Source organism: Meles meles, chromosome 3, assembly GCF_922984935.1.
Source record: "Meles meles chromosome 3, mMelMel3.1 paternal haplotype, whole genome shotgun sequence".
In the NCBI taxonomy this organism is placed as follows: domain Eukaryota; kingdom Metazoa; phylum Chordata; class Mammalia; order Carnivora; family Mustelidae; genus Meles; species Meles meles.
The window spans coordinates 135,410,109-135,428,458 of record NC_060068.1 but is presented as its reverse complement, the minus strand read 5'-3'; the positions used below and the strand labels follow the sequence as shown (position 1 = coordinate 135,428,458).

Below are 18,350 nucleotides of genomic sequence, written 5' to 3'. Positions count from 1 at the left end.
GAATTTCTAGGGACAACGGAAATTTTTGGAAGAAAAGAGGAAACATAGGAAGACTCGGCAGCGGAGCTATCATAACCAGTCATCTGTTTAAAATAGCTCCTGGTTCCTCACTGCACTTGAGATAAAATCCAGACTTCATACCATGCCTATGACCCCACATGATGTGGTCCCTCCCTATCATTAGGGCCTCCATCGAGACTGTGATTCCCAGCATGGCATACTATGCTCTGGCTTACTTTCTGCCCCAGGGCCTTTGTACTGGAATGCTCTGACCTCATATCTGCATGGCTGGTTCCCTTGCTTCATTCCATCTTTCAAAAGTCTCTCCCTCCAAAGTTTTCTCCTAATCACCCTTCCTCAAACAGTCCCCTCTCCATTCCCAGTCCTCTCTAGCCTATTACCCTGTTTTCTTTCATCACTATCTGAACTTTTCTGATTTGTTTGCTTGCTCCTATCTGTCTTTATCAACTAGAACATAAATTCCATGAGGGCAAAGATCCAGTCTAACGTGTTCAACATCATATCTGCAAAGCCTAGAACAGTGCCAGACACTCAACCAGTATTTGTTGGATGAATGGATATAATGGTATTCTCATACTTGGAGGCTAAATATGTGGCTAAATAAATTTATTCATCTAAGAAAAATATGAGCTAACAAATATGCATTCATTAATCAATAATTATTGAGAAACTGTTATATCCTAGGGGATGTTAGAGGCAAAATTAGAGATAGCATCCCCACGCGTAAAGGAGCCCAGAGTGTTGTGGCGGCCAGTGGGAAGGAATGTGGAAAGAAGCCAGAGAGATGAGGATTTAATGGTCATGGGAAGTGAAGAAGAGAGAGGAAGTGAGGCCCAGGTTTTAGGCTTGGGCAGGTAAGGAGATGGTCGTGTGATTCTGTGAGCAGAGGAACCCTAGGGAGGAAGGGGGGGGGCAACTTTGGAAATGAGGTGTGGAATATCCAAGTGGTGATATCCAGGAAGGAACTGGATAGCCAAGTCTGGAGTTGGGGATTGGTGAAAGGAGCCATGTCCTTGATACGTATAAACCCTCAAAACTCACTTGAGAAAAAAATTGGTATCCTGAATCATCTATTAAAGAAATCTCATTTCTAATTTAAAAACAAAAAAAAACAAAAACAAAAAAAACTTCCAACAGAGAAAACTGCACATGCAGATGGTTTCACTTGTGAATTCTCCCGAACATTTCAGGAAGAAATAATAACAATTCACAGTTGTTTCCAAAATACAGAAAAGAGGGGAACTCATCCCAATTTATCTTACAATATCAGCATTATCCTATTATCAGGACCAAAGACATTGAAAAGAAAACAGCAAATCAGTGCCCCTCATGAATATAGAGTAGATATCCTCAACAAAATGTTAGCAAATCAATTCCAACAATATATTAAAAGCATCATGCGGGTCGCCTGGGTGGCTCAGTGGGTTAAAGCCTCTGCCTTCGGCTCAGGTCATGGTCCCAGGGTCCTGGGATCGAGCCCCGCATCGGGCTCTCTGCTCCACAGGGAGCCTGCTTCCTCCTCTCTCTCTGCCTGCCTCTCTGCCTAGCTGTGATTTCTCTCTGTCAAATGAATAAAAAAAAAAAGCATCATGCATCACAACCACGTGAGGTTTATGCCCAGGATGCAAGGCTGGTTTGTCATTGAAAATCAATCAGTGTAATTAGTAAATTAAAGAATATTGTGACCAATAAGCCAAGTTTTAGATTATATGATGAATCCAAGGGCCTATGTTTAGAAATAGCAATCAATACCAGGTTATTTGATTTAGTGGTTATGAGAGACATAGCTTAATATAGAGGGAAAATTTCCCCTCTGGCTAAGAAGTTAAGAATGACACTCAGGCAGGGCCCTTTGAAGGGTTCACTCGTTTTTGCACTGCTAACCTCACTTCAAGGAGTGATCCAGAGTAAAAAAGGAGTTTGGAGGTTCCCCACCGTGAGCGGCCAGCCTTCCAGATTTCTAGGACGGCACATTCCACCCATGTCTGGAGAAGGCAAGCCACGGGCACTCACAATCCTGATTTTCTCAGATGCTGAGGATCCAAGAGTGCCAGAGCTGAATGAAGTCTGGATCTTACCTTGTCCAAATCCCCACAGTTTAAAGAAGAGAAACCAAGGGTCATGGAGGGTGGCTTCTCTAAGTCCCCTTACCCCATCCCCCGTTGTGAAATCCAGTGATCACAAACTGGCCCTGGGACAGCAAACCCCTTAGACTCTCTCTCCCACGCCTGTCCTTCCCAGATGTTTCCCTCTTTTCAAGCGGTTGTAAAGCTCACTTTATTTGCATAACAAGTCGCCATCAAAACCCATCTGTCCTGGGTTCTAGTTTCTCTTTTCTCAGTAGTTGGTCGTCTACATGGTGGCTTGGCAGATTGGCCCAGCCGCCTACTTTGAGCCTACAGGTTTCACAGCCCAGTCTGGGCTCATCAGCTCTGTTCCATTCCTCTGTCACTCGTGTGAAATCCTCCACAGATTCTTCATAAGATTATAATGGAAGTGCATTGCACTCATCATGTGTCAGGGGTTATGTTAAAAGGTTATGCATTCTCTCACTCAATCTTTACAAAAACTCATTAAATAAGTACTATTCTGGTCCTCATTTTGCAGACAAATAGGCTCAAAGAGGTTAAGCAATTTGTCCAAGGTGCCACAGTTAGTAAGAGGAGAGGCCAAAATTCAAACCCTGGTTGACTGTGGTGCTCAAGGTTCTAGGAATGAAAATTCTTCGTGGTTTAAAATTAGAATTGTTGAGGCACCTGGGTGACTCAGTAGGTTAAAGCCTGTGCCTTTGGCTCAGCTCAGTGCCTGGGATCGAGCCCCACATCGGGCTTTCTGCTCACCAGGGAGCCTGCTTCCTCCTCTCTCTCTGCCTGCTTCTCTGCCTACTTGTGATCTCTGTCTGTCAAATAAATAAATAAAATCTTTAAAATAAATAAAATAAAATGAGAATTGTTTTCCCTTTCTTTCCTTCCATCTCTGTTTGCAGTCTCAGGAGGAAGTCTGTGATTTGCTCCATGCTGCACCCTTCCAAAACATCTTGCCTAGAGTCTACATCAAAGGTAAGAAACCACTAACAACATCTAAATAGCCAACTTGCATTTGAACTTGACACTCACTCAATCCCAATAAACTCAGATCTGCCGTCAGAAAGGAAGAAGGTTAAATAAAGCTTTGGGCAGCTATTCAATATTCATAGAATCGCAGAGTTAGAAGTGACATTTCAGGCCTTGTTCCTTTGTCCTTCTAGATCATTCCTTGTGCATTCCTGTCTAGCCTTGGTTTAACTCTTCTGAATGATGGGGAACTCACCACCCCACAAGGCTGATAATTCTGCCATTGGACAGAGACACCAGAACATTTTCCTTGTAGTGAGTTCTGAATCACATTTTAGAACAAAGGAGAGCAGTTCTGCACAGTCCATCCAAGTTTGGGAGCACAGATTGGTCAGTGGTCCTCTGAGAGTTTTCCCTTCCTCAGTTTCCCCCGGGTACCCTGAGTCTCATTTTCTGCTCTGCTGCTTTTTTTGCAGAGGGGGAACGTCTGGAGGTCCGCATGAAACGCCTGGAAGCCAAGTATGCCCCGCTTCACCTCGTCCCTCTGATAGAGCGGCTGGGGACCCCCCAGGTAGGGCCCTTCTGCCCCAGACTCTGAGAACCAACAGGAACTTGAGAGGGAGAGCAGTTGGTCCAACCCCCTCATTTTATAGACTGGGAAACTGAGGCCCAGAGAGAGGATAGGGAAGCATGTCTGCAAAGCCTGTTAGTGGCAGGGTCAGGTCTGGAAGGAGATTTGCTATTTCCCAGGCCTGAGTTCTGAATTCTTCTACGCCCTTTATCAGCTATTGTGTCAAGAAAGAAGGAAGTCAGACAAGTATCTATCATGCTGTCATTAGATATCAAGAATTCTGCTAAGTCAACTCTCTGAATTAAAACTCCACATGCCCTGAGAACCAGCAGGTCACTTGTGGATATCTTTGCTAGAAAAACACCTACAAGAACACAGATGTTTACTGTAGCATTGTTCGTTAAAGCAAAAACTAGAGACAGCCAGTAGAGGGTTGATGAAATAAAATGTGGTAAAGTTATCTAAACATTGACTACTTGCTATGTAATAATGGAAAGGAAAGATGAGGTCTAGGTGCATCAGTGTGGACAGAGCATAAGCATGCGGTTAGGAGAAAAAAGCATACAAAAACCCTCCCAGTGAAACTATTCCTAAAACATGATAATACTTATGCTTCCTCATTGGCGGGATCCTCTGAAGAGAGATGAGAGAGACAGTGATGGGGTGATGATCTCCTGGGTCAGGAGACTTCAGCTTTCTCTGTAGTGTTCAAATATTTTCCAAAGTGAATAAGCTCATAGGTTAATTCTGTAATTAAAATTTTTACAGGAGCTCCTGGCTGGCTGAGTCTGTAAAGCACATGACTCTTGATCTCAGGGCTGTGAGTTTGAGCCCCACGTTGGGTGTAGAGATGACTTAAAATAAAAACTTGGAAAATAAACTTAATTTTTACAAACCAGTATTGCTCTGAACATGGAGACAATGGGGCAGGACCCCTGCCTCAGAGAACTCACAGACTGTGGCAGGAGTCAGGAAGGAAGAGAAAAGAGGAGGGAGGTGGCCAAAAGCATGTGCTGTGTCTCTGTTCACACTGATTTGAGTAATCTGCCCATTTTAGGGCAGTGGGCAGGGGAGGAATTCCTGAGAAAGAGAAATGGGGCACCGTGGCGAGACAAACTGGGGTGGTCTGTTTCCTGCCTTTGCCAACTGTGTAGAAGGGTTAGGATTCAAATCTGCACTTGAACTTCCATTGTGGGGCTCCTCTCTGCTCTCATCACAAAAGCAGAGGAGCCTGAAGGGCTCAGATCCTCAGCAGGGGGCAGAAGGCAGCCTGTTCACTCAGAAATCAGGGCAAGTATCTGGAGCACATTGAGGACGAGATCCGATCAGGTGTCCCCCGAACAGCAACCCTCACCAGACCACCTGCGTGCCACCCACTTCCTCCTGCAAACAGTGACTAAATATTCAGTGGTATTTGGGTTCTTTGAGTCACCACAGAGAGATTTCAGACCCTGCGGAGTGCACGCATTTTCTTTTTTGGCCTTCAGAGGCTGAACAGAGGAGTCCTCGAAAGATTTCCTTTTAGGGAGAAATCCCCCAAGCCAGCGACATGGAAATGTGTCTGCTCTGCTGTTGGTGTCATCCTGCAAGAATCTGGCCTCTCGCACCCAGGGTTTGGCATGTGTTTCCACTTAGGAGACTGTGAATTCCTTCCCTGTTCTGGTGAACACGATTTCCTTGGGACGGATAGAAATCTCAATTTGTCAAATGCCGAGTCTTTCACAAACAAAAGCCTAGACGCTCTGCTGCAAAGGAAGTACCAGTTTTCTACTCACTGGCCCTCAAGGAAACTTCGTCGTCATAGACCAAAACAAAGTTAACAAACATAGACCAAAGAAAAGTTAGAAACATAGACCAAAGAAAAGTTAACAAAATATTACCTTGCAGGCTCACTGGGGTGCCGGGGACTTACATAATATCTCAGTCCCAGACGGGGAGATTCTGCCACATAGTTTAGAGTCAAGAGGTTTTCATGGTATTGCCCTGTTTCCATTTATTTCTGGGACATACTAAGGTGCTCTCATGGAAAGCACACTCTGGCAGGAGGTCAGAAGACAGGGGTTCTCGTCCCAGCTTCACACTTGAAATGGTGCACAATCTGGGGCTAGCCACTCACTATCTCGGTCTTTGTCTCCCCACCTGTGAAATGGGCTAAGAGCTGCTTTGCCGCCTTTGTTGCCCTTCGTGAATGTCATGATGAACAAAAATGAGTAAAAAAAAAAACTTTCAAACAACACAAGGGATTATAGAAAGGATTGTCAAGCTATCGTTTTCCTCCAGAGTGTACTAAATGTAATCAAAGTATTCCATGCAGAAATGTATTTTCACATTTATTTTCACAGATGCTTTTTTCGTTCTCTTGTTAATTCAGAAAAGTGTGGCAGAAAGAGAGAAAAATCCTGCACTGAGTAGAACAGAAAAGAAATGGATGAAATTTATGTAAAACACACACAATATATATGCATATAACACCAAGTCACAAAGTGGGGGCTTTGCTGCAAACAGTTCAATGCACTTTTTCAAAGCAAGAAGGGAAGGATAGACCTACCCAAAGGAAAAAGGACACGGAAGAAAACGCACACCCTAAAAAACCAGCAAAAGTGTTCAGCCTTACCAGCAATCACTGAAATGGGAATTAAAAGATGGAGTATAATTTTTCATCCGTCAAGGTGGCAGAGAACTTTCCTTACTGATAAGAGAGAGCTAGGGAAGGTATAAGAAGGGGATGGTACAGAGTGGCTCAGCTTTCCTTCAGACTAGTTTGCTACTATGTTGCAAAAGCCTTTTAAAATATGTACCCACTTCAACTGCAGAATTCTATTTCTAGGATTTTATCTTAAGCAAATAATCAGAGACAAGCTTAAAAAGGGTTGCGTATGAGGACAGTGGCTTAAGAATTGTCTGTAATAATGAAAAATTGTAAGCACTTAAAATTAACCATTAAGCATAGAAGACTCGATAAATGGTGGCTCTATCAGTGGCCACTTTCTGTAGCCATTAAAAAATTATGTAACTGAAAGTACTGAAGGAAATGGCTTTGTAGATTGCTGCTATCCGAAGAGAAAAAAAAAAGCAAGATAGTCTGATCCAAATTCTGTTAGCTGTAGATGTGTACGCATCTACACATTAACATATGTGTTAACATACGTTAACACAAATCATAGATCAGTATCCTAAGAAACCTCATTTCTAGGTAATGGGGTTTGTGGGAGATTTTTATTTTCTTAATGACTTTTTGGAAGTGTTTTTCCATATTGACCCAAGCTACTGTGTTACTTTTCCTGTTCCCTGGAGAAACTGAAGGGTGAACACTTTTCTGAGGAAGGGCAAAGCCCCTGCACGTGTTCTGTCCAGGGCCCTTTTTGGTTGGCTGTCGTGGGAGGTCACAAGAGTTCCAAGTCTATATGCAAATTGATAAACCCCATTGCTAATTTTTAGTTCCCCACCACGATTGTCAGGCCTTGGGGATTGATTCCCACTAACTAGATGCACACGAGATTAATTCGTAAACCAGAAGTCTGTGTGTTAATTTACGAAGAAGAATATTCATGAGTTGAGAACAAGTATGGGTCCTTTATGTTTTTACTGACCATCTTCCTTGCACCTGGCACTCTCTGAATGGAGGTCCGTGGGATCATGACCCGAGCCGAAGGCAGGGCTTTAACCCACTGAGCCACCCAGGCTCCCCATGGCTCAGGACTTTTTCAAAGACCTATTTCTAACCACCTGTGGCAACCTGAATGCTCTCTTCTCTGCTCAGGAGCTTTCTCTGCCTACCGAAGCAAGATGCGTCACCATGAATCAGGGTTCCCTCTGCTTCATGCTTGAAACACATTGTCAAACTCATCTTCCCCATTTCACGGTTTTGTCCTGGACTTCTCTCAGTTTATAGTTGTCATGACAACTGAGCTCCTGGCCCATTTTCCTAGCAGGCTCCTGCGTTGTGTTTCCTGATTTATTTCCCTCTATGGATTAATTTAAAGGTTGCCCTCCTTCTGGGGGCTCCAGGGCGGGAACTCACAGGGGAAAGGTGCCCCCCGCCCCTGGCACTCTGTAACATGAGCTCTCTGGGGAGACTTCCCTCTGGGGAGCTGACCCCGCCAGCGCCCTGTGGACCTTTCCATCTCTGAGGCCAGCCTTCTCTAGCTTTGTCCCTAGATTTGGAGACCTTCCTTTGACCTCAGATTTTAATATCTATCTACTATTTGCAGGTGGTTTTGAGACCTCTACCCCTAGGCATTTTTACTCATAATGCAGACAGTAATGTGTTTCGATGTACTGGTCTAGCCATCTGATTATTAGAGATGCAATAACCAGGACCCAGATGTGAAACTAGTTTAAATTATTAATAGAGGTAATTTATGATGGTCAGAGGACTTCTAATGGGAGGAAATGATGCTGTAAAATCAGTGGCAAATTTTAAGAGTAACATATGCTTACTGCAGAACATTCGACTGTGCTAAAGTATTTAAAGCAAAAAGTGAAAATCCTGCCTGTTTATCCAAGCCCATCTGTTCCCACAGTTGATGTTTCCTTCTAAACGAGTTTAGACACACAGAAACACACACCTCACATATGGCTTTGTTTGTTTGTCTGTGTGATTGCATGTTGTTGATGTTTCTGGTTTTTTTATTTTATTTTTTTATGTTATTGATGTTTTTAATAGGACTGTAATATACAGGCTTTTCTGAAATTTGCTCTATATTCACTTAAGAATTTAACCCGTACATCTAGACTATCAGGATTCAAATGCCAGCTTTTACCCCTCAGCGGCTCCCTTTCTGAACCTCAGTCTCTCTGTCTGTCAAATGGAGATAACTATGGCACCGATTTCATGGTGTCGATGTGAGGAATTTGGGCCTGATATATTGTACACACACTCAGCGAGTGTGAACTAGTAGTAGTAGCATCTGTCTTTTCAGTAGGTATATGGCATTTTGTTATGTGGTAGACTGAATTTTTTTTTTTAGTTTGACTCTTACTCCTTGATGCCACCTAGATTTCACTTGCCCCAAGTAAGTCTTACCATAAGACCCCTCTATTGCACGAGGGCTTACAAAGTTAGTGGCCAGCTCTGGGCAAGATATCCACACTGGTGAGTGAATGCCAGATACAGCCAGCTCCGGGGTGTGGGAGTCTCTGGTGAGAGGTAGAAAGTGAGGTCTGGGGTGAGGATAAATGGTTTATGCACTTTTCTGTTCCCAGCAAATCGCCATCGCTCGGGAGGGCGACCTGCTGACCAAGGAGCGGCTATGCTGTGGCCTGTCCATGTTCGAGGTCATCCTGACACGCATTCGGAGCTACCTGCAAGACCCCATCTGGAGGGGCCCCCCACCCACCAACGGTGTCATGCACGTCGACGAGTGCGTGGAGTTCCACCGGCTCTGGAGTGCCATGCAGTTCGTCTACTGCATCCCCGTGGGGACCAATGAGTTCACAGCTGAGTGAGTACCCCCAGGGAAGGCTGCCTCAGCGCCCAGCTTGCATGTCTCCGCCCACCAAGAGTCTCCAGGCTACCAGGGCTCAACTAGAAAGGGGAGCAGGGGCGGGTTGCCCACCAGCTGTTCATGGAAGACCTACGATGTGCGAGGTGCTGGACGGACACCAATGCTCAGACACCAGTCCTGCCATCCAGGAGCCAAGAGCTCTTGAGAACAAGCCAATGAGGGCTAGAGAAGGCTTCCCTGAGGAAGTGGTTTTGGGGCTGGGCTGGGCTGGGCCAGCTGTTTTCAGAGCAGCTGCTGGGCCTGTACTTCTAACCAGAGTGATGGGGATGCAAGGAAACTTGCCCACTGGGCTGCAGCTGCTGCTTGAGGATAAGAAAAACAGCAGGGAGATGACCCCACAGCCTCTGGACTTGCCCAGGATGCCGGTGAGAGCTGGCAGAGAGTCGAACGAGCTCCACCAGACCGAGAGCGCTCTCAGCCCCCACACCCCGGCACTCCACACCCTGTCCCCATCCTCTCAGCCTACATGGGCCACCTGGGCTTCTGGTTTCAGATGGTCCTTCCCTTCCCAAGCATTTTCTGACTCCTTCACAGAGGCGAGACAGAGTCTCATCCGAATTCTAATCAGCCACAGAAATCTCAAGGACTGGTTGAATCTTTTCCCTGCAAAGTTGTCTTCTTTTTCTTACATCAGTGGCTAACAGGCTGACATCTCTTTGTGGCTAGAGGGACTTATAACCATGGTCCCTGGAACAAATGAACGTACACTCGCATCTTCCCTTGTACCCACTTTACAGATTAAGATTGGCCCGGGGACTGGCACGCTCCCTGTCTGTACTCCTGGCCCAAGATGAGGGCCCTCCCCCACCCTTCCGTGCCCCTTACTCCAGCTGCTTCCCCTCCCCACTCCCAGGCAATGTTTTGGTGACGGTTTGAACTGGGCCGGCTGCTCCATCATCGTCCTGCTGGGCCAGCAACGTCGCTTCGACCTGTTTGACTTCTGTTACCACCTGCTGAAAGTCCAGAGGCAGGACGGGAAGGATGAGGTCATTAAGAATGTGGTAAGCAGCCAAGGGCTGGGGCCTGGGAAGTGGGGCCAGGCCTGACAAGCAGGCTTTCATCTGAAAAGGAGGGCAAGCTGCTTGTGGAGGCCAAGTCCCCACACCACGGGTAGGTACAAAGATGCTGAGCAGCCAGGGACCTTCTCGTCAGAAGCCTTGAGTCACTTGCTCATAACCTGCTGGGATGAATCCGATCACCCTGCAGGGCTGGGCGGGGCTCCAGACCTGAGTTACCCCTTCCCTGTGCCGGTCAGACCGCCCATGCTGGCGCCTAGTGCACACAGACTCTCACTCAAAACGGAAGTCGTGCAGGTACGGGGTTGGGAGGATCGTTGCCGTGGAGTAAGCGGGGCTGCCATGGGGGCACTGAGAAGGGCGATCTAAATTGGGCTGAGAGGACAGGTGGGGAGGGTGGCCAGAGAGGAGCTTTCTGTGGAGGCAATGCTTGGGCTGAGTCCAGAATGACCACCAGCCAATTACCAGCCAAAAATGGGGTGCAGGCTGGGCGGGGGGGGGCTCTTCCAGAGGGAACAGCTAGCTACCGCAAAGACACAGAGGCGTGAGGGGGCACAGCTTCCACAAAGAGTGGGTCTCCAGGACCAGCTAAAAGGAGAAAAGGAGAAGGAAGCAGAGGCTACCTCTTAAAGGGGTGTTTTTTGTTTTATTTTGTTTTGTTGCTGTTGTGGTAGGACATACACAAACATAAAAGCTGCCACTTTAACCATCATTACATGTACAGTGCAGTGTACGTGTACATCCCACTATTCCCCTCCAGAACATTCTCAGCTTCCCAAAGGGAAACACCACGCCCATAAACACTAACTCTCCTCCCCCAGGCCTCCAGGGGGCACCCTTCTGCTGTGTGTCTCCAAGATTTGACTACTCTAGGAACCTCAGATTAGAGGAGTCCTGCAGTCTTCATCCTTTCATGGCTGGCTTGTTTCCCTAAGCATGACGTGCCTGAGGCCACCATGTGGTAGTTTGTGTCAGAATTTCTTCCTTTTGAAGGCTGAGTAATGTTCCATTATATGTCTACACCACGTTACATTTACCCACTCCTCCTTCAATGAACACTTGAGCTGCTTCCACTTTTTGGCTCTTGTGAGTCCGCTGCTGGGATTGTGGGCGCACAGATGCTTGTTCAGGCCCCTGCATTCATTGCTTCTGGGTATCTGCCTATAAGTGGACTTGCCAGATCACGTGCTAATTCCATTTTTCGCGTTTGAGGGACTGCCATACTGGTTCCACTTTACATTCCCACCAGCAATGCACACGGGTTCCAGTTTCTCCACTGCCTTCCGAGCACTTGCACTCTGGGGTTTGGGGTCCTCGCCGTCGTAATGGATGTGAAGTGCTCTCTCATTCTGGTCTTGATTCCCATTTCCCTAGCGACTAGTGATGTTGGGCGTCTTTTCACCTGCTTATTGGCTATTTGTCTATCTTCTTTGGAGACGCGTCTGTTCAAGTCCTTCATTCGCTTTATAACTGGGTTGTTGTCGAGGTGTAGAAGTTTTTTATATATTCTGGATATTAATCCCTTATCCGATATTCGAGTTACAGACATTTCCTCCCATCCCATGCATTGCTCTTTCACTCTGTCGATAGTATCCTTTTTGCAGACAAGTCTTTAATTTTGATGTGGTCCAATTTATGGTTTCTTTTATTACTTGGGCTTTTGGCGTCACAGCTAAGAAATCATTGCCGGGGCACCTGGGTGGCTCAGTGGGTTAAAGCCTCTGCCTTCAGCTCAGGTCATGATCCCAGGGTCCTGGGATCGAGTCCCGCATCGGGCTCTCTGCTCAGTGGGGAGCCTGCTTCCCCTCCTTCTCTCTCTGCCTACTTGTAACCTCTGTCTGTCAAATAAATAAAAATATTAAAAAAAAAAAAAAGAAAGAAAGAAAGAAATCATTGCCAAATTCAGTGTCATGAAGATTTTCCTCTGTGTTTTCTTCTAAGAGTTTTACTGTTTAGATCCTATGTCTAGGTCTTTAAACCATTTTGAAGTTTGTTGTTGTGGTTGTGGTTGTAGGGGATTTTTTGTATATTATATAAGGTAAAGATCCAGCTTCATTCTTTTGCATGTGGATATCCAGTTTTCCCAATGTTGGGGTTAATGTAGAGCATGTCATCATTCAGAATACTGGGCTTGCTGAAATGTAACACAAGGCCATTGTGTTACATGTAATGGAGGCCACTGGGGGCGATGGAAGCTTTTGGAGAAGGGTGTAGGCCTTTGGAATGCAGAGACCTGCGTGACCAAGCAGCGGTAGGAATGCCGTGGGGGAATTGCCTTCCCCACACTCTCTTAGCCCAAACAGCCACTCTGGGATCTAAGAGATGTATGCATTGTCCCCTAGGCTATGTTTAGCAGAGCTCGTAGAACATGCAGATTAGCATACCTTAGCATACCGTATCTCTCCGGTAAACAAATCCTCCTGGAGCTTGCTGGCCTTTCCTAACCCACCCCCCCACCCCGCCCCCGCACCAATTATTGAGAACACCACCCCTTCTCCATTGAATGTTTGGGGCCCCCTTGTGAAAATTCATGTGACCATAAATGGAAGAGTTTGTTTCTGGGCTGTCTATTCCTTTGATCAATAGACCTATCTTCATGCCAGTGCGATACTGTTTTGATTATTGTAGCCTGGTAGTAAGTCTTGAAACTCACAAAGTAGTAAGTCTTGAAACTCACAAAGAGTTTTATGGCCTGGTAGTAAATCTTGAAACTCACAAGGGTTTTATGGCCAAGTTAACATTTGACTGCTAAGCTCTGGAAACCCACAGAAAGCCTATAAGCAAGAGAGTGACATGATCATCGAAGCTTTGGGACCCTGGACCCCCAACCTCACTGCATTTTCTTGCTCTTGCTTTTTATTTCTCTGTCCCCTCCTCCTGCCCCAAATCTGCACATCCCTGTCCTTCTGCAGCCCCTGAAGAAGATGGCAGACAGAATTAGGAAGTACCAGATCTTGAACAATGAGGTTTTTGCCATCCTGAACAAGTACATGAAGTCCGTGGAGACAGACAGTTCCACCGTAGAGCACGTGCGTTGCTTCCAGCCACCCATCCACCAGTCCCTGGCCACCACCTGCTAGGTGGAAGGGCCTGCAGACCCTTGACCTGGAGGAGAAGAAGAAGCAGGAGAGAGAAAGCCATGGCCAGCCTGCAGCAGGGTCCAACTGGACAGCGTATGGGATCAGCCTGAAAGCAAATAAGAACCTCCCCAAACACATCAACGCCTCCCAAGGGCTGGACCTGTGCATGCTGTCCCATGACATCTCCATGGTGGTTTTTCCATAGCGTCAATGAAAAAAAAAAAAAATGAAAAGAAACAGGGCAGTATGTGCTTTTCTTTTCTTTTTTTCCCCTCAGCCGTGTTAAGAGCCCTAGTTTCATCCCTTCTCCATCTCACAGCCCCACCCCACATCCATGGTTGCTTCTCAAGACCTCCTCCCAGATGGTGACCTCCTTCCCAGGGCCCACGTGTGACCTCAGAGTGAAATCTCAGAGATGGAGAAAAGAGCATGGCCGTACCCCCAAGATATCAGATATCAGCCTGACCTGACAGGCGTGTCTCCACTTCCTGGCTTCTTCATTTCCTGTGCCTCTTCCCCCAGCCCCCATTTTCCCAGGCAGCCTCTCCTCCTACTCTGGATGCTGAGGATTCGACCACCAACAATACTTGTGGACCAGACGCTGAGAGCCACAGGAAACAGAAGACGAGCTTCCTGGTACTGACACCGTGATAGATAGTGTTGGCTCTGGCCTTCACTGGACTCCCCAAAACACACTCCCCTCTCAGGGCGCTCCTAGAGGGGACTCAGAAACACATTCACAACCATGTCTCACTGACTGGAATTCGGGTAGAAAGGTGGTCTGGCCTGCTGTGCGGAAGCAGTGTTTATTGACATAGCCAGAAATTCCGTAGCCCCAGACAGAGCTGTGGGACCATCTCAGCTTGATGACGAGGTGGTTCCTTTATCGAAGCAAATACTGTGAGCAGCAAGGTGCCCAGGGCCACAGACAGTGGGAACACAGCCCTGGACAAGTCAGGCACGTGCTGCCCTCAGCAGCAGCCGGTGACCACATTCGGGACGGCTTCTCTGCACAGACTCTCTCATCAAGGAAAACTCCCACGAGAAAGAAAATATTAAGGGGTTATTTCAATAGCAGCCCAAGATGTATTGGGTCAGGAGGGTGAGGAATATAAATAGTACTTGTCAATGAGTTTTTAATACCAGGATATGCTCCAGAAAGGAGTCCTGTTTTAGTGAATCGGGACTTTCATTGTCCTAGAAGCTGAGAAATTCTTAGGATATTTTATCTTCTGCTCTCAACATCTCCAGTGTTCCTTAGCCTAGATTTCGAGGCATACGCCTATCACAGGGGCCTGTCTACTTCCATTTCTCCAACGGAACCAAAAGTCTTTGCAGAATCTCCCACCGAGCATGGGGAGACTGTTGAGAAGGATGGAAGCCTTTAGGAATGAATGTCTCATTACAGAGCTCTTCTTCTTCAAAGGGAGCCTGTGACCCTGAGCTTGTGAGAAAATATAAAGTGAGACATTTGATATCTTTCCCCGAATCCAGAGACAAAAAGAAAAAAGAGAAAAGAGAACAACAATGATCCCCTCCCTCAGGGCGGATGAATGGAAATGGTTACCATCAATCAGATGGCCCATTTTAACCCATGAAAAGGGCAGAAACAGTCTATAGAAGGTTTGTGTGATACACTCTGCTCCCCAGGGAGGAGAGAGATGGGGCTCACCACATGTGGCCCAAAGACCTCCATCAGGATGTCCTGAGGTTAGTGCATTTGGTGCATATTTCCGGGCTCTCCCCCAAACCAGTTTAAGTCTGCATCCCTGGGAGTCAGGTAGGGAAATCTACACGTTCCCCAAGCTTTCTGAGCTGTTCTGTTGCCCACGGAAATCTGAGGATGGCTGCCGTGGAGGGTCTCTCCATTGAGAGCCTGGGCCCTGAGCTCCCTCTGAGGCAGGAAAGAAAATATTTGTAGGGTAAGAGAACAATTCAGTGTGGGAACTGGCAGATCCCGCGGTCTAGAGATGTCACTTCCTATTCTGATTTGTTGGTGGCGGTGTTTATTCCTCTTGATGACCATGGATATGTCCCAAAGGCAGAAGGGAGAGGCTACACCATATGGTAGAACACGCATTCCAAAGCCAGGTAAAATCTTTAAGCTCCAGAGTCTTCTGAATCTTTAGTCCTTGTGTGCGGACAGTGGGTCTTTCAGATAGATGACCCGCTATTAAGTCCTTGAGTTTCTTCCAAATCCTTGCCCACTGCTTTGGTGAATTTGGATCATCCGTTTGATGGGATTGCTGTTTCAACAACTTGCCCCTCCATCCTGCGTCTGTAACCCTGAATCTGACCCTGGATAGAATCCTATTATCTTAAAGAGACTTGACCCTGGTAAATTGAGGTCTTCACCTTAAGGAGAGACATTTCACTTCCCTAGCTCGCTGGCGCATTTATTTATGAATACCAAACAGGTTTACTATTCTTTCCTCCCTGGTATTCCTGCCTCCCTTTGATTTGATTTTTTTGTGTGTGTGTCTAAGAACCAGGAAAAAAAAATCTTAGGTTTTAAAAAGTTTAAAAAAAAATTCTGTTTCAGAAACTGTCAAATGTACCATATTTGTATTAAGAGTTGTTGGGGATTTTTGTACAATGAATTTACATTTATTTATGGTGACTTATATTTACGCTTGTGATCAAATAATGATGTTAAATTCTTAAATCATATTTGCTATGCAGCTGAAGATGATATTTTGCTTTGTATTTTGGGGTACCTGTGTTGAGTTGATAAACATTTCCATCTCCATTAAAACTGCTTCCAAACCAGCGTCTTGGCCCTCATTCATGGTCCTACTCCAGGGTCCCTTGGTCTGTGGAAGGTTGTGTGAACACTGGTGGGTAAGGAAACATCCTGAAGAGAAGGGAAGGAGATGGGGTACCGCGGCTTGGTGCTTTCTCGCTGGGGGCATTACCTTTAACCGGTTGATTGACACTGGGCAGGATTCAGGCAGTAGTTCCTGTGCTTCAGGATTTCATGGTCTCACTGAGGGATCCCTAGTTTCAGAGGAAGGAAGGGAACCAAGATTTAATGAGGTCTGATGTGTGCAGGCCCCAGGCTAAATCCCATTCCGCCTGCCTGTTGAATCAGCTGCAATCAATTTATCTGTTATTTCCCACCTTCTATAGTGAGGCTCTGCAGCGTATTTATTTTCACACAGTGAGTAAGTGATGATTCTGATTTGAACCCAGTTTCAAAGCCTGAGCGTTTGCTCACACACTATAATGAACCAATCAGCCAGGCCAGACCCCTAAACTAGACTTAGGGCCACTGGACTTTTCAGGGCTTTCAGTGAGTAAGATGGAGCAGAGCCTGGGATCAGGAGAAGGCCCAGCACGGCAGCGGGGGAGTTCGTCTCCAGGCTGAAGGTACCTCTCACCTCCATCAGAAAGGATGACACCAGAAGAACTCTAGAAGGTTGTGTTTAAGACCAACACCGGTTCACAGAGTCTCACGTTTTACGCAGCGGCAAGTTTCCCGAAGACCATCCACAAGGGCATTAGTGACTCCCTCTTGGCTGTGGCCTTGGGCAGCCAACCCTATCGTGTCTCCAGGCCTTGGTTCCCTCTTCTTCAAGTTGGACAAAATAATCTGAGGTCCCTTCCAGCTCTGCTGACCTGATTTTTGGGAATGTCCCAGTGGGGTACTTCGAGGGGCCTGACTACTTCACAAACTTGAAATCTTTCAGCCCTGTGTCTCCCCCTCCAAGGAGTCTCATCATTACGGGCTGCATATTTGAGCTGCTGTAGTTGGGGGGCAGTTGGTATTTGTCCCGAGAGATGCTCAGTGAAAAGAGGGTTCTGTGGTCACATGGATTTGAGGAATGTCTCCTGCTCTTTCCCTCCTTGAAGATCTGCAGGGCTCTGAGTCCTTCAACGCTAACCAGCCTGGAATGGCACCCCAGAACCTAGTGGTGGTGACTTCGGCAACCCCTTTCTCAGCAGCACTAATGAGCTTCTCATGGGACATGCTTTGAAAAATATGGGGTCGAGAACATAGAAATCCATGTTCGATGTATACAAACAACAACAACAAAACTCCTAGAGGAGAATGACCACTGCCTCACAGGCAGTCGTAACACCTGGACACAATCAGGGAAGAGGGACCTGGCATCATACTGAAGGGTTTCAGATGGAAGGGGAAGCATTTTCACGATGGGAGAAAATAGGGTGGTGGAGTGTGTCCTTTTGCCAGGGCTGCCATTACAAAATACCACGGACCGCATGGTCTAAACAGCGGGAATTTATTTTCTCACTGTCCTGGAAGCTAGAAATCCACGACTAAGGGGACATCAGGGATGGTTTCTTCTAAGTGTCTCTTTTTGGCTTTTAGATGGTGTTTTCTCCCAGTTTCTTCACACGGTCTTCCCTCTGGCTGTGTCTGGGTCCTCATTTCCTCTTGGAGCAGGACACCAGGCATATTGCATTTAGATGCATTCGCATGACCTCATTTTACCTAATGTACCTTGCTAAAGTCTCTGTTTCCAATTACAGCCCCATTCTGAGGTGCTGGGCATTAGGGTTTTAACATATGAGTTCTGGGGGAAGGAGGCGGAGGATGACACAGTTTGATCCCTAACGCTGGAGAAGAGAAAGGCTAGATCTGAAAAAGCCTCTGTCTCTGGGGGCCCTGAACTTTTTCGAAGGCTGGGAGACCATTGCTGGGAGACCAGAAAAACACATCTGGAATACTCACTGTTTGCAGGACTCTCTATAAGATTAAAAATTGATCATAGCCACAGACCTAAGGGAACTCCTGGAGTTGAGGGAGGAATTTTTTTAAAAATGCATACAGTGAATGAGAATGAAGGAAAGAATATGGTGATTCTAATGATCACTAGCAATTATCGGGCCTCCTCATGCCAGGCATCAGAAAAAGGCTGAAAATTCTTCACTTAAATGTCACAACTTATAGGAAGCGGCTGCTGTTACTTACCCCCATTTCACAGATACAGATACTGAGGCCCAGAGCGCAAAGACAGGAAGGAAGGGAGCTAGAACTCAAAGTCCAGTAAGTCTGGATCCAGGCCCAAGCTCTTAACCACCAAGCATATGACAATATGTTAGCAGCACCTCTATCCTAAGGGATCCCTAGAGACAGA

The 18,350-nt window shown here is 46.5% G+C and overlaps 1 protein-coding gene across 4 annotated transcripts in view; it reads left to right on the top strand.

Moving 5' to 3' along the window:
- The window catches only part of CYFIP2 (cytoplasmic FMR1 interacting protein 2), a 125,505-nt gene extending 109,487 nt beyond the window's left edge, over positions 1-16,018 (top strand). For all 4 annotated transcript variants that reach the window (XM_045999391.1, XM_045999388.1, XM_045999390.1 and 1 more), the window contains 5 exons: positions 3,008-3,080; positions 3,551-3,645; positions 8,851-9,089; positions 10,006-10,153; positions 13,081-16,018. In XM_045999391.1, coding sequence (XP_045855347.1) covers positions 3,008-3,080; positions 3,551-3,645; positions 8,851-9,089; positions 10,006-10,153; positions 13,081-13,248 — 723 coding nt within the window. In that variant the 3' untranslated portion in view covers positions 13,249-16,018. The remainder of the gene's footprint in view (positions 1-3,007; positions 3,081-3,550; positions 3,646-8,850; positions 9,090-10,005; positions 10,154-13,080) is intronic.
- The last annotated feature ends 2,332 nt before the right edge of the window (positions 16,019-18,350 follow it).